The sequence below is a fragment of the Rhamphochromis sp. 'chilingali' genome (genome assembly GCF_963969265.1).
Source record: "Rhamphochromis sp. 'chilingali' genome assembly, chromosome: 10".
NCBI classification, from domain to species: Eukaryota; Metazoa; Chordata; class Actinopteri; order Cichliformes; family Cichlidae; genus Rhamphochromis; species Rhamphochromis sp. 'chilingali'.
In genome coordinates this window covers 34,316,132-34,343,133 of record NC_137937.1, presented here as the reverse complement: position 1 = coordinate 34,343,133, position 27,002 = coordinate 34,316,132, and the positions used below count along the sequence as shown (strand labels likewise).

At 43.1% G+C, this 27,002-nt stretch overlaps 1 protein-coding gene across 1 annotated transcript; it reads right to left on the bottom strand.

Annotated features, from left to right (window-relative positions):
- Nucleotides 1-160: 160 nt before the first annotated feature.
- On the bottom strand, nucleotides 161-26,887 carry LOC308404119 (solute carrier family 12 member 2). Its single transcript, XM_080893993.1, has 26 exons — nucleotides 26,106-26,887; nucleotides 24,380-24,502; nucleotides 23,245-23,320; nucleotides 22,312-22,407; nucleotides 22,021-22,160; nucleotides 21,823-21,933; nucleotides 21,237-21,345; nucleotides 20,989-21,116; nucleotides 20,619-20,703; nucleotides 20,087-20,235; nucleotides 7,452-7,559; nucleotides 7,159-7,282; nucleotides 6,962-7,063; nucleotides 6,520-6,675; nucleotides 5,455-5,554; nucleotides 5,069-5,180; nucleotides 4,832-4,972; nucleotides 4,643-4,749; nucleotides 4,300-4,379; nucleotides 4,087-4,227; nucleotides 3,475-3,588; nucleotides 3,046-3,157; nucleotides 2,844-2,930; nucleotides 2,364-2,499; nucleotides 2,209-2,276; nucleotides 161-809 (listed from the first exon to the last, which is right to left on the bottom strand). Exons 1-26 carry the CDS (start codon nucleotides 26,553-26,555, stop codon nucleotides 674-676), a joined length of 3,291 nt encoding a protein of 1,096 aa, XP_080750119.1. The 5' UTR covers nucleotides 26,556-26,887; the 3' UTR covers nucleotides 161-673.
- Between the last annotated feature and the right edge of the window lie 115 nt (nucleotides 26,888-27,002).

Here is a 27,002-nt window from a genome sequence, read left to right as displayed (position 1 = left end):
TTATGTGAATTGTTTTTTTCAGCCCTTCACTAAAGAATTGTGTCATCAGATTAAAGTTACATTGCTGAGGATGAGATTATTTTCTGATTTTGACTTTAAGTACTTCACTAATACAGGAACAGGAATAAAGCTGACAAAAACCAAACTTCAATAAAGCATATGTTTTAGTTAATCCTTTATTAAAATAAAGTACAAAATAAAGTTAACAAAGATGGAGCATCTGTCTTTGTGAACCCAGTGGGGAAAAACCATAAAAACGTCATTTTATAATCACAGAAGCTTACATTCTCAAATCCAAACTTTTATCCTTATGAATAAACTTTTACATGAATTTACCTGTAGTTACTCTCATTCACATAAAACTCACAGAGGAAACGGAACAAGCAACCTGTTAGTGTTATGGTCAAATCTGTTGACTGAGTTTAATTAACATGTTAAAAACAATCGATTTAAGACAAGTGGAAAAAGATATTAGTCCTAATAATTTTTCCCTTCACAGCTGGACAGTTTCACAAGCTTAAAGCACGACGACGTTTCTGTTTTTGTGCAGACGGAGGCTTTCTCATACTGTAATAAATATGGAGAGCAGGACACACTGTATGTTTGTGCGTGAGCAGAATAGGTATATGACTCTGTGTGTGTGTGTGTGTGTGTGTGTGTGTGTGTGTGTGTGTTAGGAGTAAAAGGTGAGGACGCTCTGGTGGTTTCCTCGCACCAGCAGCAGTGGTGGGAGGTCTTTGGACAGAGTTTCCAGCCAGCACATGTAGAGGGCGCTCGACACTGTGCCCTTTCTTGCCAAAGGCATGCTCCTAGCCACACACAGAGAGAGAAAGAAAAATTTAATTTTTATGATATTTATATATATCAAAATCAAACCCAGAGCAGCGTTAGAAAGAAGACTGCATGATCTTGTAATTATGAGTTATGAGCAGTTAATGTCATTAAATTAATATGTAAGCTTAAAGGTCAAATTATTTTGACGTGTTAAGTTCAATGTGAGAGGTCTAATTTACTTTATATGTAACAGCTGTGATGAGTCACACTTTATGTCTCATTATTTTAACTATATTTGCTTGTTTTTCAATTAACTGCACTGAATTAACCGTGAACAGCTTATAAAATATTAACTATAAATTCTGGAGCTCAGAGCATTATGGATCATCCACTTTAATGCTTCTGAAGTTCCCTGAGTGTCATCAGTGTCTTAAGATTTCTTCAGTATCAAAGTTTAAGATATAGTCAAAATTTCAGACTCTCAACTTTAAATCCGCGGGATAGCTAACTGTTTTTTGGGTTCCAGTTTAGTTGGACAAGTTAACACAATCACATATAAAATGCCTTTTTTAATACTGTGATGGAACATGTTTCACAATGTGCTGCACACATGGATGGAAGCCATGCATGCCCTTGCGTCACACCAGCTCTGCTGCTGCTGATGTTTTATGCTTCGGCTCCGAAGCATAAAACATGGTTCCAGGACTTCTCCACACTGTTGTCGCTTTGTTACAGGTTGACTTGAACAGATAGAATGCTGCTTCAGAATTGGTGAAGGTTTTTTCGGTGAAGTTTAACTTGTTGTTCTTGAGTTTGATAAATGGTTGTGGTGAATCCTCTGTATTTTCTGTCATTGGCGTCTTCTCTTTATGGTTGAACTTGGAACTTATGGCTTTCTCCTGGAGATTGTTCTTCTTTAACATCCCCCTGGTGCATTTGCTAAATGTCCAAAGCTTTTGTAAGTTCACTGGTGTTCTTTTTCATTGTTATAAGAATTTAATCTGGCCTCTTATGGTTTTATTTCATTTTGCAGAAAGTGGTGTCCATACAAGCAGTGATTGGCTTGTCATGCATTATTTTGTCAATTAATGATTGTTTTGGTAGTGAGTATTCCAGGATCCAAAGACACTGTTGTGCACACTGGACACTGGACAAGTCACCACTTCAACACAGACAGCTGTATGCTCATATTCACACCCACGGTGTATTTAGAATCACCAGTTAACATGACACGCATGTATTTAGAGTGTGGGAAGAAGCTGGAGTACCCAGAGGGAACCCACACAGGCACAGGGAGAAGATGCAAGCTCACACAGAAACACCTGATTCATGGAAATGAGCAGCCGGGTTAACCAGGTTTTTTAAATGCGAGTTTGTCTGTAAATTAAAACAAATGATGACACGATGATGACAAAGTTATTACGAAGTTCTTACATGACGATGAGTTTGGCAGTGCTGGAGTGTTCCTTCAGCAGCTCGTTCAGTCTGATCTGACGATTGGTCTGAAAGTAACACACAGTATAGTTACATAAACCACTTGAACAGAGCACTGTGATTGGTTTGAGTGTGTCTGCAACATGAGGGCAGACCTTGGCCTTGTAGAGCTCCAGTTCGTTGTCAGTGATCCTCCAGGGCTCCTGGGCCTTCAGCCTCTCAGCAGCCTCCTGCTCCATGTCGTCTTCCTTCAGCCTGTACGGCTCGATCAGCTCCTTAAAGGTCAGCTTACTGTAAAAACAAAACACATACATTAGGTTTTTAGAGTAGCGCTATCAGTTTCATCCTCCCCACGTGATGCTTCATTCTAAAGAACATTTAAAAAAATATTTCAAAGCACTTAAACTTTTAGTATTACAAACTTTCTACATGTTGACTTTCACAGTCATCAAGTAATCGATAAATTAAAAAAGAGGATTCATGAACAAATCATTCACCTTTTGACTTTGGCTTTCCAACACTTTGTAAGCAATTTACACACGTAACACAGACGCTAAAGACATTAAAAACAATAGTGTTTAGTGCAAATCCATAGTGATCAAGCTGCTGAGCTCAGGAAGTTTCAGAGGACTTACTTGTGTTTCTTGGGTTTGGTGTTGATGTCACCGAGTACGTTTATGTCAGAGAAGTCGATTCTGAACCTGCTGAGCAGCGTGGCCATCCTGACGTGACACAAAAACAAAAACACAATAATAAATGTATGTGGATATAAAGTCAAGTTTGTAGTAAAGTAAAGTTTATTGCTTGGCATAGGTGGATAAGCAGCTGTTGACTCACGCTCGGCGGTCGTGGTCGATGCGGTTAATCTTTCCGCCGATGAACACGCGGATCCTGCAGTCGCCCCACTTACTCCTGTTGGTCAGCAAGTAGGGGATCAGCAGAGTCAGGCCTGCAAACCAACACATCAGAGATTATACAGGTCATTAAAAACCCCAAACTGAACAAAAATCTGTTTTCCAGTATACACAGCAAAATCTCCAGTGTTAATTTAACACTGGAGATTTTGCTGTGTAGATCAGGGAACCACAGATTTGAATGTTTTTTAAGTCTATTCATTTTTCACCTTACTTTTTACGACAGTGAAATGTATGAATCAAAAAGCACAACCAACAGTTAGCTATGTTTAGACTTTTTGACAGAATCATAGGACCCAAAGTCAGTTCACCAGATATGTTTTTATTTTCATATAACAATGAGAACACTAACCTCCATCATCAAAGAGCCACCAAACATCAATGGTTCCTTTGCCCTGTTTCTTCTTAAACTGCTGACTGCTCTCCAACAGACGCTGGTCGGTCAGGCTCAGAGGAGACTTGGTCTCTGGTAGGCCACGTCACATGGAAGAGCACAAGACGAGGTAAAGTCAAAGAAACACAAAAGCTCCTGAGCTGTATCACCAGGGTTCACAACAGTACAGTATAGTAAAACAGAGCCTTAGCTGTTCAAATAATTAATTCTTTATATACTTTTGCTGCTAAAAAAAATGCTAGAAACATAAATCAATGGAATATTTCACAAGCTTAGCCGTGAGACTGTGCAGGGATTGTGCCAAATGTTTTTTGGACGAGAAGTCAGTCAATTTCAATCATTGCTGATTTTAAATAATTTCCATAGCATAGCACATGGCTAGAAAAGAAAAAGAGATCAATTTAATTTCTTCCTTTTTGTTCACCGCTAACGATGAGCTGCCTTAAAATGGAAATACTTGAATAAAATATAAGAACAACAAGTCCTGTGACAGTGAGAGTTGTATAAAAAGTAAACATTAGAGCAATAGGCTAAGCTGAGGTATAATTTTAATTCTTCCTCACTGTTTACCTCTCGTGATGAGCGGGCTGCTCTGGTTGCTGGTGGTTTTTGAAGGACAGGAGTCAGAATCTGAGTCTTTAGCCGGAATGACAGAAATCAACACATCCTTAGTGATGACTGGAGGCTTCTCATGGGATGATAGCAGTTCGTCTGCAGGAGTACAAACACAGTATAAACAGAAGGTAGACAAAGTGATGGATATGAAGAAAAAGACAGACGTACCTTGTCCCTGGATGTGAGAAATATCCAGTCCTTCCTGCAGCCGCAGGATTACCACACCGAACAAAAGGTCGAAGGCATCACTGGAATTAAAAATAAATAAATAAATGAAACGCTATACAAAAATGACTCCAAGTGTGATGCAGAACCTCAGCTGCAAAATTGCATCAAAGACAAAGATTAGTCCACTTTTTTAACCTTAACTTTTAACATTACAATCTGATAGAGAGAGCCTACATGGCGTTAACGTCATTTTAACACAATTAATGATAACAGCACTACAAAAAACAGTATGATTGTAAAATTGGTTGTTGGTAGCTCTTTAAAAAGACGCATTAGCCCTTACTGTATAGTGTTGATGTAATTCTCCACATCTCTCATGTTTCCATCACTCCAGTTGTTCTTGAAACCCATGACCAGCGTGTTGGGTTTCAGACGACCTAAACCAACAGCCTAGCATGGGGAGGAAACACATATTTGTAAATGGTGACTTTAATATAAGATGAAGGGTGCAAAAAGAAGGCTTCTTTTGTACCTGCAGGAGTAACTGAGCTCCGTGCCTCAAGTTGTCTGAAAAAACAGGAGCATAAAAAGCCTTGATGCGTTTTTTGTTGAGGTAGCGCTGACAGCGGGCATAATCCTGATATAGCTCCCTAAAGTTCGACCGACGGGACACCTGGAGCAGGAGTGGGAGGAGATGAAGCACAAAACGTTTCAGCCGTGTGAAAGAAAGCGTGACATGCAGACCTAACAGACGACATTTGGTACGTACAGTTCTGACGTGGCCGGAGACCATGAGGCTGACGTTCTTGGTGAAAGAATTCACCAACTGAAGCAGAGCGGGTCGAGCGTTTGGATAACCCGCCAACACCAAACACTGCGGCCTGTCAATATACATTTTATACAGAAGGTCAAGTTATGGTAGTTTTAAAACAAGAAGTCAGGTTATTTTGGTTTAAATAATTACTTTTAAAATTGGATTACATTTTGATCATTTAAATTCAGTTAGAGCCAAGTTTCCACTGTTACTACTGAATGCCTTTGTGTTGGTAACGAGTGCCGAGAATTAAGCATGTCTAGAGTTAAAGGTAGGGTTTGGTTTTTGTTTCAGTCACTTTTAGTCCATGAGTTCAGCTCCACTCAAAGCTTCATGCTGACCTGAAGTTTTTAACGTGGTCCTCGACTCCGGTGAGGTTCAGGCAGTGAGTCAGAGCCTGGTTGTAGATCAGAGCCTGAGTGGATGAACCCCAGTTCACATCTAGAGGAAACAGCAGTTTGAATTTGAGTAGATTGGTCAGCTCATGGAGTTCAATTATCCACAATATAATAATGATAGTCATCATCATCATCATCATGGTCGTTATTATTAATTGCAGCATATAAAAGATGAATTTGTAATTAGATAAAGCAAGATAAACATTAAAGAAAGTAAAAGTGGATAATACAGTATATGCAATATTAATATGTTAATACAGTAAGTATTGTTGCAGGTCGTGCAGGTGGGACTAATGTTAACTGCTTTGCATTATATGTTTTAAATAATACATCACAGTTTATTAAGTGATTATATTTAGTTTGTTTTCCATGAGCTGCTTGAATTCCTCAGATAGCTCGTAAAAGCCAAGATGCAGAACCTATACAGAGTCAAAACTGAAGTAGGCCAGAAAACTTTCATTTATAAGATTATGATTATTATTCTGTTCATTGCACCATTTAAATTAACACACAGATCTCTTTTAAAATGTTGGGAGAAATCAAACATATTGATTAAAAAGCCAAAAAATTCCTACTGGAGCAAAAGTTTAAAGTGGATAAACATGGAAACGCTCAAGTAAAGAATGGGCACAACTAAGAGTTACATACATTAAATATGTCCGCCGTCCTGAGCTCAGGTATCAGTACCATGCATTTTTTTATTTATTTGTATTTATTTATTTATTATTTTTTGCTGCAGTTGCTCTATTTTTATTTAATTTCCCAGTGACTGGAGGATGACACCAGTGCATTCATTCTCTCAAGAAGTCAGACATCCAGAGAATGGGAGGTGTTGAGTATTTAGATGTTCTTTGGTGACACCCAGCATTTAGTAGCCATTAAAGAAACGGCCACTAAATGGTGCCGTGTGAAATCAGCTGGAAGTACCTAACCCAGAGCTTCATATTGGCGAGCAGGTCGTTGTTAGAAGTTTGGAAAGGATAAAATATTGTGCCATTGTCTTCTTACCAGGTTTCTTGTAACTGACGTAGATGTAGAGTGCGAGGACAATGAGCAGCGTAACGAGGGCCGCCCACCAGTTAATGACAAACATCACCACGCAGCACAGGATCGCCCCGGCAAGGGATACCCACATGTTGTAGTATTTGAAGCTGGGGCGCCACCCTGTAGTGGAGGGGCGAGAGTAGATCAGATGTTAACAGGCCAAACAGAGGGATTTCTTTTGATGTTTTTAATAGAAATTATGTTTAGTTCAGTGAAAAAACAACAACAAAGAACTTTTTGTACTATAAACATCATTCACCAATTTGTATACTAGCTAAAATGCCATTAAGAGATGAGTCAAGACAAGGAAGATTGAGAAAACTTTCAGAAATACCAGCATAACACTATGGTAATTTTCATATAATCTATAATCTAGTCATAATTCCTTTACAGTTCCACAGATTACCTGGAGAGCTGGCCAGGGAGGCATGGAAAACTGAGAAGTTGATGAGAGCATACGAGGCCAGAAAAAAGTTGGAGATGATTGGAGCAATGATGTTCAACTCCGCTAGTGGACAAAAGACAGGTTTAACTTTTTTTTGTAGATATTTTTATTCTTTATGTTTCTTATGCAGGAGCTGAAGGTTTACTTAAACAGCTTACCAACCAGGATGAAGGCAAGACCAATGCAGAAGGTCAGAACGTAACCACGGAGCGGCTCATTGTTCCTGCCATAACCCTTTGCAAACACACTAAGTCCAGGATAGATGTTGTCCTTACAGAGAGCCTAGAATAAATACAGCTTTTATTAACTTAGAAATCACTCAGTTTAATAAATATAGAAGTAATGTTGGCAGGTTCGTCAAGCAACTTTGAAACAATCAGGAGCAGGCAGATGAGGAAATAAGTCAGAAAACAGCTGAAACAGAAGTAAATTGGAGCTTTATGGTTCTGACCTGGAAGACTTTGGGTGCACTGACGAGCGAGGCCAGAGCTGACGACAGAGTGGCTGAGAAAATCCCCGCGGTGATCAGAGGACCGAAGGAAGACACCAGACTCATAACCTGCACGACATAGGAGCATCTTTAAAAGTCACACTGACCAATAAACATCTAGAGTATATAAAAAGTCACATGATTCAGGTATTTTGAGAGATAGATTATATACATTGGCCAATGTTAGTGGAGTTTTAAAGTCTCTGATTTTTTTGTAGATAATTGATGGTGTGCAGTGTGACCTTAATTTCTTCTATTTTCAATAATTCATTAATTATTATTATTATTATAATAATAGTTCACTCAATATTCCACCTGTGTGACTGTGTTTCTTCTGTTTATGTCACTCGTGTGCCATTTCCACAGAGGTGTTTTCTGTAAATTTGCTTCTAAATGAACTCTGTTCAGTATTGAGGTTTCTGTCAGACGATTTAAATATCTGTTATTAAAACGTAATGTTCTGTCATTTTGTGACTGCACAAGTACTGTACAAAAGGCCCCGTAGTTATGGGTTTATTCTGTTCAGTTGTTAGTTCACCTGTAGTTTTTAGAGTGGCCAGTAGAGGTCACCCCACCGCTTTGTATGAGAGACTATGTCCAGGGAGAGACGTGGGCAAAGCACCTGAGCTTTTCTGCTCCAGATTACTGGCAGAGAATTGGTTATCCCGTGAGAAGTGTGCGTTAATGAGCAACGTAAGTTGGTGATGTGTGAGGATGTGATAATAAGATGTGTTTGGGACTGTAACCAAGGTTAGGGGGGAAATGATTATGTTTCTGTCTGTGCCGCTAGCGGGTGCTAAGCTAAGCTAAGCTAAGCTAACTTTCCTGCCGTGTGGTTGGGTATAGCTGTGTACCTGGTTAGCTCTCTCAGGGGGTCTACGTGTGAGTCGTGGGTAATATATGGCCTATGGTATTAAAGGGGATGTTAGTTTATTTCCTGCCTGTGTTTATGTTGATGTACTCTGGAGATATTGTTGTGAACACTTTAGTAATGTAGCATTTTCTTTCTGTTCCGTTCAGAGACCACACACACACACACACACACACACACACACACACACATCCATGCCCACGCACCTAAACCTGTATGCAATACCTGCTCCTCTGACAACCTCTGTTACCTTCAACTGTGTGAAGTCAATACAAGAGTCTGCACTATCCTCGGTGTCTTCATTGTCTCCCTTCTGAACATTCATCCGGGCCTTGAGCAGTGTTCTGGCCGACACTCCGGGGAGTGGTAGCTGCAAACCTGAACTAGCACCTTACAGTCCTTCCAGTACAAGCTATCTACCCAACATTAATGGTCCTTCGAGCCGGATGTAAGCTGCTTCTACCCTAACAAGATGGATGATATTCAGAACTTCTCAGCTCTTGGTGCGCGCCCACGGCGTAATGTACGGCGTCCCCTCCGCTATGAAGCTTATGAGACTGACTTTCCCGGGCTTGGTGCAGGTTACCAGGAGGAAAGTGAGACAGGAGGCGACACCCGTTCTTCCCACCATCCTCCGTCTGACCCCTCTGATGACCGCTCACACGGTCATGTCACACCACTGAGAGCAGAATTAGAAGATATACAACGTGAAAGGTTCCTGTTCCAGCAGTCGCATGACCAGATGAAAGCTGGGCTGGCTAATGTCCAGGCCCTTCATGCTAGTTTGCTGCAGTTGTTGGACCGTGTAGAGAGTCTGCAGCTCAGTCCACCGCCCAGAGCCCCTGCTGTTCATCTCCAGCCACCCCCTGCTGAAGAGGAAGAGGACTGGCCTCCACCACCTCCTCCTGTTGTGTTCAAGGAGGAGTCTGTCTCCAGCCAGGGTCCAGTTGCGGACCGCATCGATACGATGCTGAAAGAGCTCCAGGATCTGAAGAGGGAGTCTATGGCTGCACAGGAGAGTCAGATCATCCCCCCACATGAATCTAGGCCAGGTTTCACTTCTCCTCAGCCAAGGATCACCTACCCTCCAGCGCCGCCTCCGAGAGCACACCCCCCTCCATTGCAACCACTGCCAACTCCATCCCCGTCCTCATCTACTCCTTTCTTGACCTACAGGGGGCCTCGTCCAAGCATTCCCAAGCTCTCACGCCGTGATCCTGGGGAATTTGCTCGTCTAAAGATGGCGCTAGAGAACTTATTGCCCCCGGAGAGTTCAGAGCTTTTCAGGTACCAAGTCTTGTTAGATCATCTACACCTGGAGGAAGCAAAGTTGATAGCGGACGCTTACCTCCATTCTGCCACGCCCTTCAGTGACACTATGAACGCTCTTAACGACAGGCTTGGGCAGCCCCACCAGCTTGCCCTGAGAAGAATTGCTGCTGTCATGGACTCACCTGACATCCGCCGAGGGGATGCAGCCGCATTTGAGCGATTCTCTCTCCACATCCAGTCGCTCGTGGGCATGCTGAAGACTTTAGGCCCTGATGGGGAGGTTGAACTCCAGTGTGGCTCCCATGTGGCTCGACTCCTTAGTAAGCTTCCTTCAGAGCAAAGAGCTGATTTCCGTCGGTGCATGTACAACCATTCTGGTCAGGCTTACACCCTGGATGACCTGGCTACCTGGTTAAAGTACGAATCCTGGTGTCAGGACTATGACGGCTTGCCCACCCCAGCGATCACCAGAGAGAAGCCTGATGTCAGACCAAGCAGACGCTCTGTTGCGGTCCTTCACAGTGCAGAGAGCTCACCCAGGTCACCAGGTACCACTCCAAACAAAGCTAGGCAGCAACCCTACTGCGCCTTTTGCGATAACCGTGCCCATCACCTGAGTCAGTGTCAGGAGGTCATCAAACTGAGTCGCGAACAACTCACAGACTGGATAAAGACTAACAAGAGGTGCTGGCGTTGCGCACGCTCCCATCAGGCAGCACAGTGTACCCTCAAGAAACCCTGCAGCCTGTGTCAGGGTCGTCATCTGCAGGTCCTTCACGACGTGAATTCGAAGTTCTTAAAGCCACATGGCTCAGTGTCTGCTCCCCCACGAGAAGGTGAGAATCCTACGGGCGTCCTGTACCTCGATCGTCCTACAGAGAGCGGCCAAGTCCTGTTAAAGGTTGTCCCAGTCATCCTTCACCATAATGGCAAGACTTTGAGCACTCACGCAGTTTTGGATGATGGGTCAGAGAGGACTATGCTGCTACCCACCGCTGCCCAGAAGCTTGACCTTCAAGGCATTCCAGAGACACTTCCATTGCGCACTATCAGGCAAGATGTGCAAACTCTGCAAGGATCATGTGTCTCATTCGAGATCTCCCCTGGTGGCAAACCTAAGCTGAAGTACAAAGTCCGCAACGCCTTCACCGCCACCCGTATCGACCTAGCCGAGCACAGCTACCCGGTGGAGTCCTTGCAGCGGAAGTATAGACACCTCCGAGGCCTGCCTCTCCAGTCCTTCAAGAAGGTCAAACCTCTCCTTCTGATTGGCAGTGACCACCCACAGCTCATCACTCCAACTGAAGCTGTCCGTCTTGGTCCACCGGGTGGTCCCGCCGCTATGCGCACCAGGTTAGGGTGGACACTACAGGGTCCCTCCAGCCTTATAGGTTCCTCTTCGCTGCCACAACAGTGCCTCTTCACGACCGCCATTCCTCCCCAGGTGAGTGAGCTACTCAAACATGTAGAGAAGCTATGGCAGGTAGATGTTGTCCCGGTGCCAGAAGGCAAGGTGGTTACCCGTTCACGAGAAGATGACTATGCAGTTAGCCTGCTAGAGCAGAAGACAGTTCGCGTAGACGTCGAGGGCATCCAACGTTATGCCACCCCCCTCCTTCGCCGCGAGAACATGCCACACCTTAAAGCTAGCCCTAGCGCGGTCGTTCCCAGTTTGAGAAGTGTGGAGAGAAGGCTCCAGAAAGATCCAGAACGAGCTAAGGTCTACCGGGCAGAGATAGAGAAGTTGGTCCAGGCCGGTTCGGTGGTTAAGGTGCCCCCCTCTGAGGTTGCTCATGCAGATGAGTCATGGTACATCCCTCACCACCTTGTTAGCCACAATGGCAAAGATCGCCTTGTGTTTAACTGTTCGTTCCAGTTCCAAGGCCAAGCCCTCAACGAACATCTTCTACCTGGGCCCACCCTGAGCGCATCACTCCTTGGTGTTCTCCTTCGCTTTCGAGAGCATGCTGTAGCCATCAGTGGTGACATTAAAGGTATGTTCCACCAGATTCGCCTTCTTCCCGAAGATCGTTCCCTCCTGCGGTTTGTGTGGCGGGATCTACACCCCGAGGAACCGGTGGCCGTTTATGAATGGCAGGTCCTCCCCTTCGGTACAACTTGCAGCCCATGCTGTGCAACCTTTGCTCTGCAGCGCCACGCCAGGGACCACACGGAAGGAGATGATCCGCTACGTCACTCTGTGGGACAGTGCTTCTATGTTGATAACCTTCTCCAGAGCGTGCCGACCCATGAAGAAGCCCGGGACCTAGTGGACAGGCTAAGAGCCCTCCTGTCTTCTGCTGGATTTGTCCTTCGCCAGTGGGCCAGTAATGAACCCAGCACCATTGGCCACCTACCTGAAGACCTCAGATCCACAAGTGCAGAACTTTGGCTCACTCAAGACAAATCAGACACCTCTGAGCCAACTCTGGGCCTTAGCTGGCACTTCCCCACGGACACCTTGGGTTACAGACACCGCAAAATCAGTTATGGCGCCCCCACTATGCGGAATATTTATAAGGTTCTCGCAAGCCAATACGACCCACTGGGCTTTATCCTACCGTACACCACCCGAGCCAAGATGCTGGTGAGGCGCCTTTGGGATCAACAGAGGGGATGGGATGACCCGCAGCTTCCGCCAGAACTACTCCAGCAGTGGAAAACCTGGGAAGAGGAATTGCCGTTCCTTGAACAAGTCCTGCTTCCTCGCCCGTATCTCCCAAAGCACATCACGGAGTCAGTTAGTGAGAGAGAGATTCACATATTCTGTGATGCGTCAGAGCAGGCTTATGGCGCAGTGGCCTACATGAGAACAGTGACAGGTGATGGCAGCTCACATCTAGCCTTCCTGATGGCTCGCTCCCGTGTTGCCCCTAAACGCATTCTCTCCATGCCCAGACTTGAGCTGTGTGGTGCCCTCTCCGGAGCTCATCTTTCCCGTCTCCTTAAAAATGAGCTCACTCTGGACATAAAGAGAATAGTGCTGTGGTCTGACTCCACAACTGTACTCACCTGGTTGAGGTCCCAGTCATGCCACTTCAAGGTCTTCGTCGGCACCCGCGTGGCTGAGATCCAGGAATTAACTCACTCGCACACCTGGCGCTATGTGGACTCAGCCCAGAACCCCGCAGATGATATAACCCGGGGGAAGTCCCTTCTCGAGCTCACCAGACCCAATAGATGGAGTCAAGGGCCTCCTTTCCTGCTCCTAGGTCCAGAACAGTGGCCTCCAGAGCCAAGTGGCACCCTGGCTGAGCCTCCAGGCCCATCTGAGCTCCGTAAAGAGACCTTTTGTGGATTTTCTACCACCTTCGACCCGGCCACTTCGAACTTCAGCAAATATGACACCTGGACACAGCTGCTGGAAGCGGCTATTACGCAGTTGCATGGGGCGGCCAAAGGCGGTGGAACTTCATCGGCTTATGACTATGTTCGAGCAGAGATGGATGTCCTGAGAGAAGCTCAACAGGAGAGCTTCCCTGAGGAGTATCGACTCCTTAAGCAGGGGAAATCCATCAGTCGCAGCAGTCGTCTCCTTGCACTATCCCCTGAGTTCGACCACGAGAATGAGGTCATCCGTGTAGGTGGACGTCTTCGCCGCTCTGAAGATCTCGCCTTTACCAGCTCCCATCCTTTAGTTTTGGATCCGACACATCCAGTCACCCGCCTGTTCATCCAGGACGTCGACAGTCGCCTGCGCCATCCAGGGCCAGAGAGGGTCTTTGCGGAGATTCGGCGCACTCATTGGATCCTGAGAGGCCGGGAAGCAGTTAGGCGTTTTCAAAGGACCTGTCTTGAGTGCCGCAGATGGAGAGCTCGACCAACTGTTCCCAAGATGGCGGACCTGCCAGTTGCGCGCCTCCGCCTTTACAAACCTGCCTTTTATTCGACAGGCGTGGACTGTTTTGGACCCTTTGAGGTCAAAATCGGGCGCCGTGTGGAGAAGAGGTGGGGCATCATCTTTAAGTGCCTAACTATCAGAGCGGTCCACCTTGATGTCCTAACCTCCATCGATACAGATGCCTTCCTAATGGCACTTCGACGTTTCATTGCCAGGAGAGGAACTCCAGCTGAGCTGTACTCGGACCAAGGGACCAACTTCCGTGGGGGAGAAAGGGAACTCCGAGCAGCTTTTGCAGCCATGACCTCTGACCTGCAGAAGCTCCTGGCTCCCCATAAGATCGTCTTCCACTTCAATCCACCAGCGGCTCCTCATTTCGGGGGAGTGTGGGAGCGGGAGATTAGGTCTGTCAAGACGGCACTCTACACTACAGTAGGATCCCAACCCCTTCAAGAAGAGGTCCTCCGCACGGTCCTTGTGGAGGTGGAGGGCATCTTGAACTCCAAACCACTAGGTTATGTCCCGTCTGACATCAGTGATCCTGATCCAGTGACCCCCAACTGCTTTCTGATGGGGCGGCCTGACGGAGCACTTCCTCAAGTGGCTTATCCCAAAGAAGAGCTCCTGAGTCGCCGGAGGTGGAAGCACTCCCAGGTGCTGGCTGACCATTTTTGGTCTCGATTCATCCGGCTGTACCTTCCAAGCCTGCAGGTTCGGCAGAAATGGAGGTCATCCCCCGCAGATGTCACAGAAGGTTCGGTGGTGATGATCGTAGATCCTCAGCTGCCTCGCGCTTCCTGGCTCGTGGGCCGCATCTCCAAAGTCCACCCCAGTCCCGACGGGCACATCAGGTCTGCTGACATCAAGGTGAAGGACCGGACCTTCACCCGACCTGTGGCGAGGCTGGTGGTACTGCCTGCCCTCCCGGACGAAGGCAAAGGACAATCACCGTAACTTTGTTTGTAAAATTGCCTTTTGTTGTGAGCAAATGTACTTCATACATTTGGGGGCGGCTGTACAAAAGGCCCCGTAGTTATGGGTTTATTCTGTTCAGTTGTTAGTTCACCTGTAGTTTTTAGAGTGGCCAGTAGAGGTCACCCCACCGCTTTGTATGAGAGACTATGTCCAGGGAGAGACGTGGGCAAAGCACCTGAGCTTTTCTGCTCCAGATTACTGGCAGAGAATTGGTTATCCCGTGAGAAGTGTGCGTTAATGAGCAACGTAAGTTGGTGATGTGTGAGGATGTGATAATAAGATGTGTTTGGGACTGTAACCAAGGTTAGGGGGGAAATGATTATGTTTCTGTCTGTGCCGCTAGCGGGTGCTAAGCTAAGCTAAGCTAAGCTAACTTTCCTGCCGTGTGGTTGGGTATAGCTGTGTACCTGGTTAGCTCTCTCAGGGGGTCTACGTGTGAGTCGTGGGTAATATATGGCCTATGGTATTAAAGGGGATGTTAGTTTATTTCCTGCCTGTGTTTATGTTGATGTACTCTGGAGATATTGTTGTGAACACTTTAGTAATGTAGCATTTTCTTTCTGTTCCGTTCAGAGACCACACACACACACACACACACACACACACATCCATGCCCACGCACCTAAACCTGTATGCAATACCTGCTCCTCTGACAACCTCTGTTACCTTCAACTGTGTGAAGTCAATACAAGAGTCTGCACTATCCTCGGTGTCTTCATTGTCTCCCTTCTGAACATTCATCCGGGCCTTGAGCAGTGTTCTGGCCGACACTCCGGGGAGTGGTAGCTGCAAACCTGAACTAGCACCTTACAGTCCTTCCAGTACAAGCTATCTACCCAACAAGTACTCAAGCTTAACCTAAACTAAAATGAAGCAGCAATTGAAGCATTTTAAAGATATTTCCATTGACAGTTTTTTGTGAGTTTTTGCCACAAGCCACGATGTTACTGTCGCTGCACTTGTGCTGCCTTACACATCCCCAGCATTGCCGCCACATCTGCGATAACACTGAAACGCAAGTACAGTACCGTCACATTTCCTAAATTTATGCAACAAACTGCGATCTCAGTACTGGTTCTGTTTACATTCTTATAAACATTTGCTTGTACAACCTGATATTTGAGATTGAATATTGCTTTTTCTGCTCTGATAATATTGATATGTCTGGGACAGAGGTTCTGACAGGTGTGCACGGCAAAGTGACACAACTGTCCCCCTCTGAATTTTAGTTACTTTTCTATAAAATCAAACACATCTGAAAAATCTTCCCACCATTTTAGCACAAATATTATAGTTCATGAAAGCACGCATACCTGCATAATACAATGTTTTCCAAGTTATAGGCTGCAGATATAGTTTTGTCGGTCATAGCTGACCCCTCACAGAAGATCTCAGAATCAGTGGATGCTTGTTTTGCATTTTGTTACTTTGTTGCCTTTAACTCGTGAAAGTTTTCTTTTGGCGCATGATGTCATAACACTTTTACTTATATTACTAAAGTTTTAATTAACTACTGTGACACATATGTTCAGTTGAGCACCCCTAACTGATTGATACTTTAGTGCCCTCCGCCCTTCTGCTGCAAGAAAAATATTCTATAGTTCTAAGATCAAATGGTGGGGAGTCCCAGATTTAAACCTGCCATCTATAATCCAGTTTTGAGTTCCCTCCCCAGACACCTTAACGCCCACTCACATCCTGGGCCATCTGACCTCAGGAATTCGCATGATAAGGTGGGGCCAGGTTTCACAATGAACCCACCCGAAACTCTGGCTGATTGGGACCCACACCCAGTTTCACACCTTGGCTCAGGCGATTAGAGGATCATCAGGGGGTCTTTTGTCCCTCTGCGGGGGTCACTCCCACTAGGTTTAAATCTGGGACTCCCCACCTTTTGACCTTAGAACTGAAGAAGCTTCTCGGATGAGAGGTGAAACGTCTTCAAGCAACTTAAAGAAGTCCAGACGCTTTTCTTTGTAAGCTCCTTTGACTACGAGGACCTGGATGACTGAGAACCTTCACAGATATATTTGAAACATTATATTGAAAGTCTGAATACCAATGTTGTTTGTAAATTTCACACCCATTGTATTCAGTCATGACTTTATTAGAAATTTTATTTAATACAGTTGAAATAATGCTTAGAAGATGGTCCTGGTAGCAAAAGTTAGCTAAAAACGGCTGGAAACAGCTTGTTCTTACACGGTCGGGTAGGAGGTCCTGAACGTTTTTTGTGTTTTTGGTGAAAATCACAATCCACATGAACATTTCTGCACATGAGAAAGCAACTCTGAGATTTTAAAAGTGTATTCTGAAGCAGGACTGACTCAACTCACTGGGACGAGGTGCATCATTATGAAGCAGTGACGTAGATATTTGGTGCAAAAACATCACCCATTCAACTGAGTTTGTTCCTAAAAGAGCCGATTGTATAAATCATCTCAAGAGAGAATATTTTCATATCTGATGGAAGTGAAGGAGGGAGGACAGCTCTACACAGTCACCTACGAACAATGTATGATGTCGAAGACCAAACCCATCAAAAAAATTTCCAGAAAATTCAGATTTTCTGAGATGTTCATTAACCCTTATAACAAAATCCACAATTTTTTTTGCTATATCATGTTGTGTGTGATATATTTTTATTATATTTTTTTGTATCGCAATTGATACCTTGGGTGTTAATTTTAGACAAAAAAAGAGTTTTGTCCATAACATTTAGACATTATGGCAAGTATTGATCATGTTGATGAGACAGAGGTCTCAGAAACTCATGTAGCAAATATGATTCAAAGGTATTATCGGGTCAAAGACGATCAGATTCATTCAGATCTGCTTTTCTCCTTCAACAACAGTAATAATGAAACTCGAGCAGCTGCTTCGGTCTGTAGTGCTGCAACATGTCAGCGCTATCAGTGTCAGTGAGCTCTGTGTGCGCATGTGTATGTGTATGTGTGTGTGTGTAGGTGGATGTTTTCAATGCTCTCATTCAGCACTGAGCCACGAGAACCTTGTGACTCAAAACAACAGTCGCTATTATTTCTGCTGCACTTTGTTTGAGAACAGCTTCATCTCTCTCTCTCTCTCTCTTGTTCACACACACACACACACACACACACACACACACACACACACACACACACACACACACACACACACACACACACACACACACACACATACTCCAGCCATCTACATTACATGCACATACAGTGAAAGAGGGTCAGAGCAGCAGTCTTGCTCATCCATTTTTTAAGTATGACTTATATAAACGAGTTATAATCACAGCAGAAATGTGCACCCAGTGCCTGTGCAGACACCCAGACTGTCAAACATATACATAGACAGTTTACTGACATTTAATTTAATCCATTAAATGAAAATATCTTGGATTAGATTGTTGCATGTCTCAAAAAGTCCTCTGAGATACAGTTTGGTCCACATAAAACGCATACAGAGATTTCAGTTGTCTTGCCATATATGCCATCATATTGCTCAGTCAAGAAAATCAATACATTTATCATAGTTTGTTGAATTTGGATTGTTGCTTTATGCTACAGAGAGATTTGGTTCCACAGAAGTTGGACTGTGGTGATATTTGTTTTTTAATTTTAATTATTGTTTTTTTGTCTCCTGGTGTTTCCTGGAACTGTATGCTCATCTTTACTGTGTTTACGGTCAGTCTTGTCCTGCTGAGTGTATAGTTAGTTTTAACTTGTGTCTTTTTTGGCTTTATGTCTTTCAGTCTTCACTTGTCTTGACTACTTTCACCTGTGTGTCTGTGTCTTCGAGTACCCACTGCTCACACAATTTATGTGTAAAAACGCTGTCAGTCTGATTAAACAGCTGTTTTTGTGGAGGTGTGTGGACGACAGGAAATGGGACAGTTTTGCATCCTGACACAGCACTGACGCCAGTGTGTAGGCTTCCACTGGAAACAATAGAAGTGGGTGATTCAATTCACGTCAAGCTGCCTGTGTGCGAACGACTTTATGTAATACAACTTCCTAGGATTGTCTGGAATTTTTGACTGAAGTAAACAATAAATATCTCTTAATGTGTCTTAATATCAGCTGAAAGCATCAATTTCCATACGGTGGTGGCGTCCTGGTCACCTCACCCACCTTGCTGCGAACACACATTTTCCTCATCGTTTCTTTTGATGCTCTCCTTTTCTTACTTTGCTTTCCCTGCAGACCCTAACCAGTCATGGCACATTGCTCCCCCTCGCTGAGTCTGTTTCAGCTGGAGGACTCTTCCTGTTAAAAGTGAGTTCTTCCTTCCAACTGTTGCCATGTGCAGCTCATAGAGGTCATTTGTATCTTGGTGTTTTCTCTTTTGTAGGTTCTTTATTATATAAAAAAAACCCCCCAAAACTTTTGTTGTGAGTTGGCGCTATGCAAAATAAAACTGAACTAAATTTTTAAATGTAAATTTAAAGCAGTTCTATTCTGGCTTGGTTGTACTTTAGACATTACTTACTTTACTAATGTTTTCTGCTTTACTTACTACAGTTTAATTGTATTTGTTTATGTGTACTCATCTGTGATGTTCTCCTTTTAATCCAATTTATCCAGTATTATATTATTTAATCTCTTTTTATTTTATTTCTTTCATTGTAGTGTAATTGTAGTCTACTGAAACTTTATTTTACTTTCGGTGTTTTTACAATTAGTTTTGCTCCGGCCTATAAACAGCTTGTCAGTGATCTGACTGACCTGCATGAAAAGGTGCTATACAAATTAAGTTTGACTTTTTTCTCTGCTTGTATCCCGACGCATCTTTCTGCCGGGGTGAAATCATCGGTACCCTAGTTGAGCATAAAGTACTTTTAATATTTCATAGCAGCAGGAAGAAACGGACCAATTTCAGCCCCTGACCTTTAGCAGCGTCACCAAGCAATCATCTGATTAGCATTTAAGCAAAGAGCCCAAACATCCAGCTGAGTCAAAATAAACTGCCTTTAGCCACAAGAGGAAGAAGGGATGCTGCACCAGGTGGTGCTCCAGACTCTCATTTACTTGAACTTAATCTTAAGATCCTTCCCAGTGGTGTGCACACACTTGATCCATAAAAGATGCTCATCATAAAAATAAATAAATAAATAAAAAACTTAAATAGTCTCACATGTGCAGCTGGGAGCCAAAAAATCTACTTACACAGATAGTAACAGCTTTGATATTTACTCACAGATAATAGCGCATGAATGAAGGTTTAGTCATTAATGGCCGTGAACCAAAAGAGAAACAAAATATATTTTCCTCTCTCCCTCCTAAAAGCACAATTTTGTCTTTTATTAATGCAACTTCTTGCTAATTTAACCCACTGTTTGTGGAACATGACATCCTGTTTATAATTCAAGCACCTTGCATCTTGCACTTAATTGATTAGATCTCATAATTCCTATCACAGTGGTCATAAAGTAAACGCGCAGTATCCCCACATCAAAGCAGGGTTTTATAAATAACTTATTTTACACAGTTTTATGCCAAAGTTATACTCAAACTCAAAACTGGTCATTGTCACAATTATGATATGAATTATGAATTGTGATATATTCGCCATAATCTTTGGAACAATCAACACAGTAAGTACCAAGAAAACAGGTAGTGTTAAGATCATCTGCTTCAGTGTTACCTGGAAGTCATTCATCAAGCCAAATGGACAGCCTCCCTCCTTACAGATGGAAAAATCATAGCCGAGCGTGCAGGCCGCATCGGTGCAGTTCACTGTGGGGCTCACTGTGTCATTGTGGTCACCAGTTGCATCTCTCACAATACAGGAGCCTGCAGGAGGCACAACCAGGACACAAATGTAGATCAGTAATCGGTAAAGTGACATGTATACAAAGCTTTTACTTCTAAATCAATCAATCAATCAATCAATCTATCTATCTATCTATCTATCTATCTATCTATCTATCTATCTATCTATCTATCTATCTATCTATCTATCTATCTATCTATCTATCTATCTATCTATCTATCTATCTAACTAACTAACTAACTAACTAACTAACTAACTAACTAACTATCTATCTATCTATCTATCTATCTAACTAACTAACTAACTAACTAACTAACTAACTATCTATCTATCTATCTATCTATCTATCTATCTCTCTCTCTCTCTCTCTCTCTCAGGTTCACAACTGTTAAAGTGTATCTACCTGCAGAGATGGCGACAGCGACATAGGTAAGCCCTGTAATGAGGATTGCCAACAGAGTGCCTTTAGGGATTGCAGACTGAGGATCCTAAAGAGAGAATGGGATACATTTTTAATTTATTGGAAAGGATGAATTATGTTATACATCTCAAACATCAGGTGCATGAAGTATGAGCAACAACTAAACTCAAAAATGATAAACTAATAAAAAAGATTCTATGTAAAAAAAAAAAAAACTTTGGAAGGTGAGTTTTCTTTTCTCACAAGTCTCTGTGTGATCTGGTTACTGTGTAAACAAAAAGCAATACTGTCACAACATATGACCAAAATCATCACGTGAATTTATATAAATGTACAAAGATGAAAAACCCACGGTTAGGTCTCCAGAGATGTTGGCTCCAGCCAGAATTCCAGTAGCTGCGGGGAAGAAAATGGCAAATACGGAGAAAAACGTCTCCCCATCTCTGAATTCTGGACCAAAGTTCTCTAAAAGGATGGCCGCTAAAAGAGAGAAGAATCAAGAGAGAAGATTATGTAAGATAGATTATCAACATGAATCCTAACACTGAATTTAGAGGATGCTAATCCCCGTGTGAAGAAATGACAAGAATGCAGACTGACTGCGGTATCCGAAAAATCCTTTAGGCTCTTTGCTTTCTGATGGCATGAAGGATCCAAAGAAGAAGTTAACAATGGCTGCCAGCAGAATCACCAGGAGGACAATCTGAGCCTGATGGACAGTAGAAGAAAACACATGAGTAAGAAAGAAGAGAGATTTGCTCCAGTTTCTCAGTTAAAATCACCCTGTTACAAACATGTATGTTGCTTTGTCTGTGCAGAGACTCAAATCACCAATGTATACAGAGGTAGGTAGAGGCAGAGGTGGAGGGATCGATCCAGATATCAATTGTATCAGTACTTTATATCCTCTAAATGAAGTACATGCTTAATTCTGGTGCTAACGCACCAAAAATTTTTCTTTTTTTAATTTATATTTAGTTTGATTGCAGATTTGCATTCAGAAATGAACACATACACTGGCAGACTTTTTCTTAAAAGCTCCAAATCCCAAAGTTAACTCAGCAGCTTTGACGAGAAATACATAATCAACATTTTTAAGGACACAAATGATTTATGCCCTTTTATTGAAATCTCACTGAAGCCTTTGGTTTTGACGTTTTTTTCCGGGACATTGTTGTAATTATACCTTGGCTTCCCACTCCATCCCAGCTACAGAGATTCCCAACAACAAGATGATGGTCAAAGTCCCAACGATACGAATGTCATTGAGCTCATCAGTCATCAAGGCATCAACGTCCTGCAACCAATTAACAGGTTGATTCGAAATGAGAATCTTTTGCATATCACAGAGAGATTTCCATAAGTACACCAGAGCATTTCTTACATTGAGCAACTCAACGACTGTCTCTGCAAAGCCTACGACATACATGGCCACAGCTACGGCATTGGCGAAGGCAAAGATAAGACCGATGGAGCCTCCAAATTCAGGCCCCAGACTTCTGGAGATCAGATAGTATGCTCCTCCTGGATGGCATGACATTCAGATGTTAAGTGATATAAATTATTGCTGCTGTCATACATTTTGAGCAGTTTCTAGTCCATTTGTAGGTTTAGTTTTAAAATTCTAGATGTTAAAGACCTTTTGTAAAAGTAAAATGTCTTATATGGGTCTCACCTCCTCGTACAAAGCCGTTGGTCGCTATAGCAGATGTAGACAGACCGGTGATGGTGGTGACCACAGTGGCCATCAAGATGATACCAATGGTCAGTCCTGTTTTACAAAAACATGAAAAATATGTGAAGTTACAGGCAACTGAGCAAAAATCAGCAGTCTTCAATAAAATAACACGATAATGTTATCCAAGTTCAAATCAGTACAGTTGAAAACAAAATATAAAACATGCATATGGGCCGAATGGGCTTCCTCGCAGGTTATTTATTTATTTATTTTTAGATTCAGTTCATCATCACAGGTAAGATTAAATAAAGTTCTAAGAAAAAACTATTGTAGTACACTAACTAGCTAGAGCTAGTGCCTGCTATATTTGTACACGAGCTTATGTGGTCAATAAGCAGTCTGCAAAACATAGAGGAGCTATTTTTAATGACTTATCAGTAGAAATGAGCAGTAATGTATAATATAATTGATCTGAAATCTTGTCAGTGTGTAGCCAGCACACCATTTCCTAGCTGGTTCTACTGTACCTTTATGCACAACTTAAAGATAGTATGCATTCCATTTAAGTGTTTTACTGTGTGGGTGGAGGACTGTTTAATACTTTTATCTCTACTTAAATTTAAAAGAGACCTTTTCTGCTTATTTCAGACTCCGTGATTTTATGCTTAGACTTTACTAGAGGAGCTTGAACAAAATCAGACCTTAAAAGCAGCCTCCCTCCTTACGCATGCATGAATAACATGAATCAGTTCAAAACAATCCTCATTTATCTTGGTTCAGCCTCTCAGCTCATCTTCTTTCTGCAAACAAGCTTTTTAATATTCTGATGGCTCGCAAAGCAACGTTTGTTTGCATGTAAGCCTGTCATATGAGCACTGGGTGATGAAGGGTGTCACACATTTCCCTGAGTCACTAATTGTTTGTACCCACCAATTCCAGCCTGTCCCACAATCCAGGACATTCTGATGAAGAGCATCACACCCCAGATATTCAGCATGCAGCGGATCTGCAACACACAAACAGAAGTCAGTTAAAACGTAAAGACAGACAACAGGTGTAGGTTGCTGGGGGGATTCCCATGATGCATTGAGTATTTCTTCTTCAGTCACCTTTCTCATTCACTCTGTGCTAATCGACCTCTCTGCACTCAATCACACTCATTATTAACCTCTGTCTCTTCCACAGCATGTCTTTATCCTGTCTTCCTTCTCTCACCCCAACCGGTTGCAGCAGATAGCCCCGCCCCTCCCAGAGCTTGGTCCCACTGGAGGTTTCTTCCTGTTAAAAGGGAGTTTTTCCTTCCCACTGTCCCAAAGTGCTTGCTCATATGGAGGTCATATGATTGTTGGGTTTTTCTCTGTATGTATTATTGTAGGGTCTACCTTACAATTTAAAGCGCCTTGAGGCGACAACGACAGTCGCCTCAAGGCGCTTCAATTCAATAAAACTGAATTGAATTGAATTAAACCTTACAGCTGCCAAAAATACCTGAGAAAAGGACGATGCTATATTTATGTCGTACATCATTTGCTTTCGGGTAGAGTTTACTGTCTTCCTTCCTGCACCAACCTTAATAACAAGCTTTTCATGTGCAATATGACAGACAAGCTTCTATACTTCTATACAGCGCATTCTCATTGATGCAGTAATATTCGGATGAGAGGCAGCACATTTCCACCCCTGATCACCACTGTGTAGACTCTATGCAGAACCAGTTTCTGCAATATTTTAGCTTAGCTTACTGTAGCTATAGAGAGAAGAAGTGAGTGTCTCATTGTCTGTATAGGGATCTTTGAAGTTCGTTTACATTTCCTAAATCTAGAATTATTCTCAAATGATCCAACCTGACAGGAATATAACCAGAGAAAATACATTTTATACCTTAAGATGATGAGATTATGTATTTGATTGTCTAATTATGTGACACTAAAGTGTTTCATTCTTGCCCGCTCTGTGGGAAGAAAGTTGACTGTTTACAGTTTTGTTTAAGTAGTTCAACACATTTAAATACCACAAGAAGAAGCAGAGTGCACCTTGTGCTTTCATTCATGACATGAACACTAACCAGGACTCCTTTAACCCAACCAAATTTGACACTTCCTCCTTTGGCCTCCTTCGCTGCCAGTGCGGCCGCTTCCTCAGCTGCCGATGGTTCTTCTCCATTGGCCAGACCATCCTCAAAGGGCTCCTGATGGGAAAAAAAAATCCAGACAAGTCAGGAAAGCAGAAACTTGAACAGAGGTGAAGCCTAACAATCAACAGGATAATTACAATCACTTAAAAGTTGAGAACTTGCGACTCTTGAGTTCTGATTAGACAGTCAGTGGTCTTAGTTTTGTGAGAGAGAAGTTTTTTAGTCAAATGATAAATATATATATATATGCTTTATGTAATGCTAATCCTAACAGAAAATCTGAAACTCTGGGTAGAAGTTAAATAAGTTGATTGACTGGTCAATAGTATACAGGAAAAAATAAAAGCAATAAAAGCAATGAATAAATGTGGTCTTATCTTATTTATTTCAATATATATTTGATTTAAAACATTTTACTATTTAATTATCTACTTATTAAGTGGATTCAAATTGAAATATGACATCTGAAAATGTAAAACTGTTTAGTTAACTAAACTTACCTGGGTTGGAAAACTTACATCTTTGGTTTAAAGGTGGCGTTTCACCACAATAAGGATAAAGATAGTGTGTTAATTAGTTTTCTGTGGCTTTGTTATATAATAAGTGAAATCATTTCATGTGCAGTATATCTCATGTTCCATGACCCCCACAGCAGCAAAGCAGTTAGTTATCCACAGCCTCGCTCAAGCAAACAAACTGATGTCCGTGTATGTGTATGCTGGTGATTCTGTGAGATGGCTAAATATCTGTGTATGTGCACATACAAGGAACGATTCCACTAAACACCCTAAAGTGCCTCCAGTTTGGCACTTTAGTCCATCAGGTTTGATTTTGAGTCCAGTCATAAAGGCATTTTATAGGCTTAACCACAGAAATTAGAACCAGTGAAATTTATGATTTTTGACGCATATAATCAAGAAAAACACATCTCATTTCTATGACAAATCAAACGAAAAATGTGAGTGAATCAGAGGCAAAGAGGACTTGATGATAAATGACACATAGCACTTCATGTGGCCTTCACTGTCACTGGATCCCAATCCACTGCCAGACTGGGAGAATTTGGAGAGATGTGTCAGACTGTCCAATTCCATCACCAAAACAATAACTTTGGATGTACTTTAGTGAACTTGTTCAACAAGAAGCACGACTGGAAGTAGGGCGACACCTTTACGAGATGCCTGATTTTCGTGTTTTTTCACTGTTTAAATGAAGGCACGCCTAAAGGTCCTGGTGGTGCTTTGCCCAGTTGGTGTTCTGGCTCACTGTTATTGTACAATGGTGGTCTGTTACCTTGAACTGTATGTAAGGAGTGGGAGCGCGGCTGGGGGTGCCTGCAGGGTCATGAGAAGCGGTATTGTGTAGAGGGAAGAGCGAAGGGAATCTTTTCTGTTTACTGAAAAATGAACTGACTTGTGTCCGGTGAACAGGGAAGTGCGTAGTGACGTGTTAGTTCTGTTTTTAAATCTGGGAAATAACCTTTCAACTCTCGGCGTCTAAACTGCCTTTTAAAGTTGACGATTTTACCATAACGTGACTCTTTCTTTATTGTCGCCTTCGTTGTGTTTGATGTGAAACTTGAGATCAACTATTTTAATAACAAATTTAATAGCATCATTTAATAACGAAGCCAATAAAAAAAAAATGTTTTTGTTACCTTATCGAGTTCGTCGTGTAGCTCCGACAGCGACGGTCTGGTCAACTTCTCCCCAAATGGCGCGGCTGTCTGCCGATAGAAGTCAATGTTAGGCACGGCGTCTATAGTGTTGTGTCCGAAGGTCCTCATGTAGTAGGTGTTGGAGTGGGAGTCAGAGATGTGAGTGTGCCCCGTGCCAGTTGAATGGAGACTGACTGAGTCGCTTTTTGCCGTGTCCGGCTCATGGGAGACATCAGGTGGGAGTCCAATGTCCATCGCGCCCGAATCCATGAAGCCCACCACCCTGAACCGGCCTTTGGACTCCTCGGGAGGTCTGGATCCATCAGTGGATGCCGGAGCAGAAGGGGCAGCCGGACCGGGCGCTGCAGATGATGCCTCCATTACCACATCCACTTGAAAGCGGCTCTGCGCGGAGTCGTCGCTCTTCAACGACGGTTTCTGACCCGACATTTCTGTCAGTGATGCACCGAGAGACAAACGGTTAGCGGGAAAAAGCACCTGCTCCAAAACTACAGGGAAGCTGCCACATTTAATTCCAAACACGGATAAACTGAAATATAGTCATTTACTATTCCGCTGTACTTTGGAAACCTCTAATTACTGGATGCGCCAGGACGCACGACAAGCGTGTCTGAAAGTGCTCATAACATGCGTAAAGGACACGAAGTCGTTCTCACTCCCTCTGTCTCTCCCTCAGATGGTGACTCAGACGATTTATTGTCATCTCTGGCTTTGTCTCCTCCTCTCTCTGGACTCGGGAGACAGCCCAGCATGCCAGGAACACGGAGAACAATGAGGAGGAGGCAAGAGTAGAAAGGATGGATGGGTGTCCATTACGCACCAAACTCCGGCACGCGCTCCAGCGCGTTTCAGTCAAGAGGAAGAGACTAACACGAC

Excerpts from the sequence above, each read along its gene's own strand:
- LOC308404119 (XM_080893993.1), bottom strand. The coding sequence starts at position 26,555 with ATGTCGGGTCAGAAACCGTCGTTGAAGAGCGACGACTCCGCGCAGAGC. Across the intron at positions 22,161-22,311 it reads CAACGGCTTTGTACGAGGAG|GAGGAGCATACTATCTGATC; the intron begins GTGAGACCCATA and ends CATGCCATCCAG. Across the intron at positions 2,931-3,045 it reads ATCGACCACGACCGCCGAGC|GATGGCCACGCTGCTCAGCA; the intron begins GTGAGTCAACAG and ends GTGTCACGTCAG.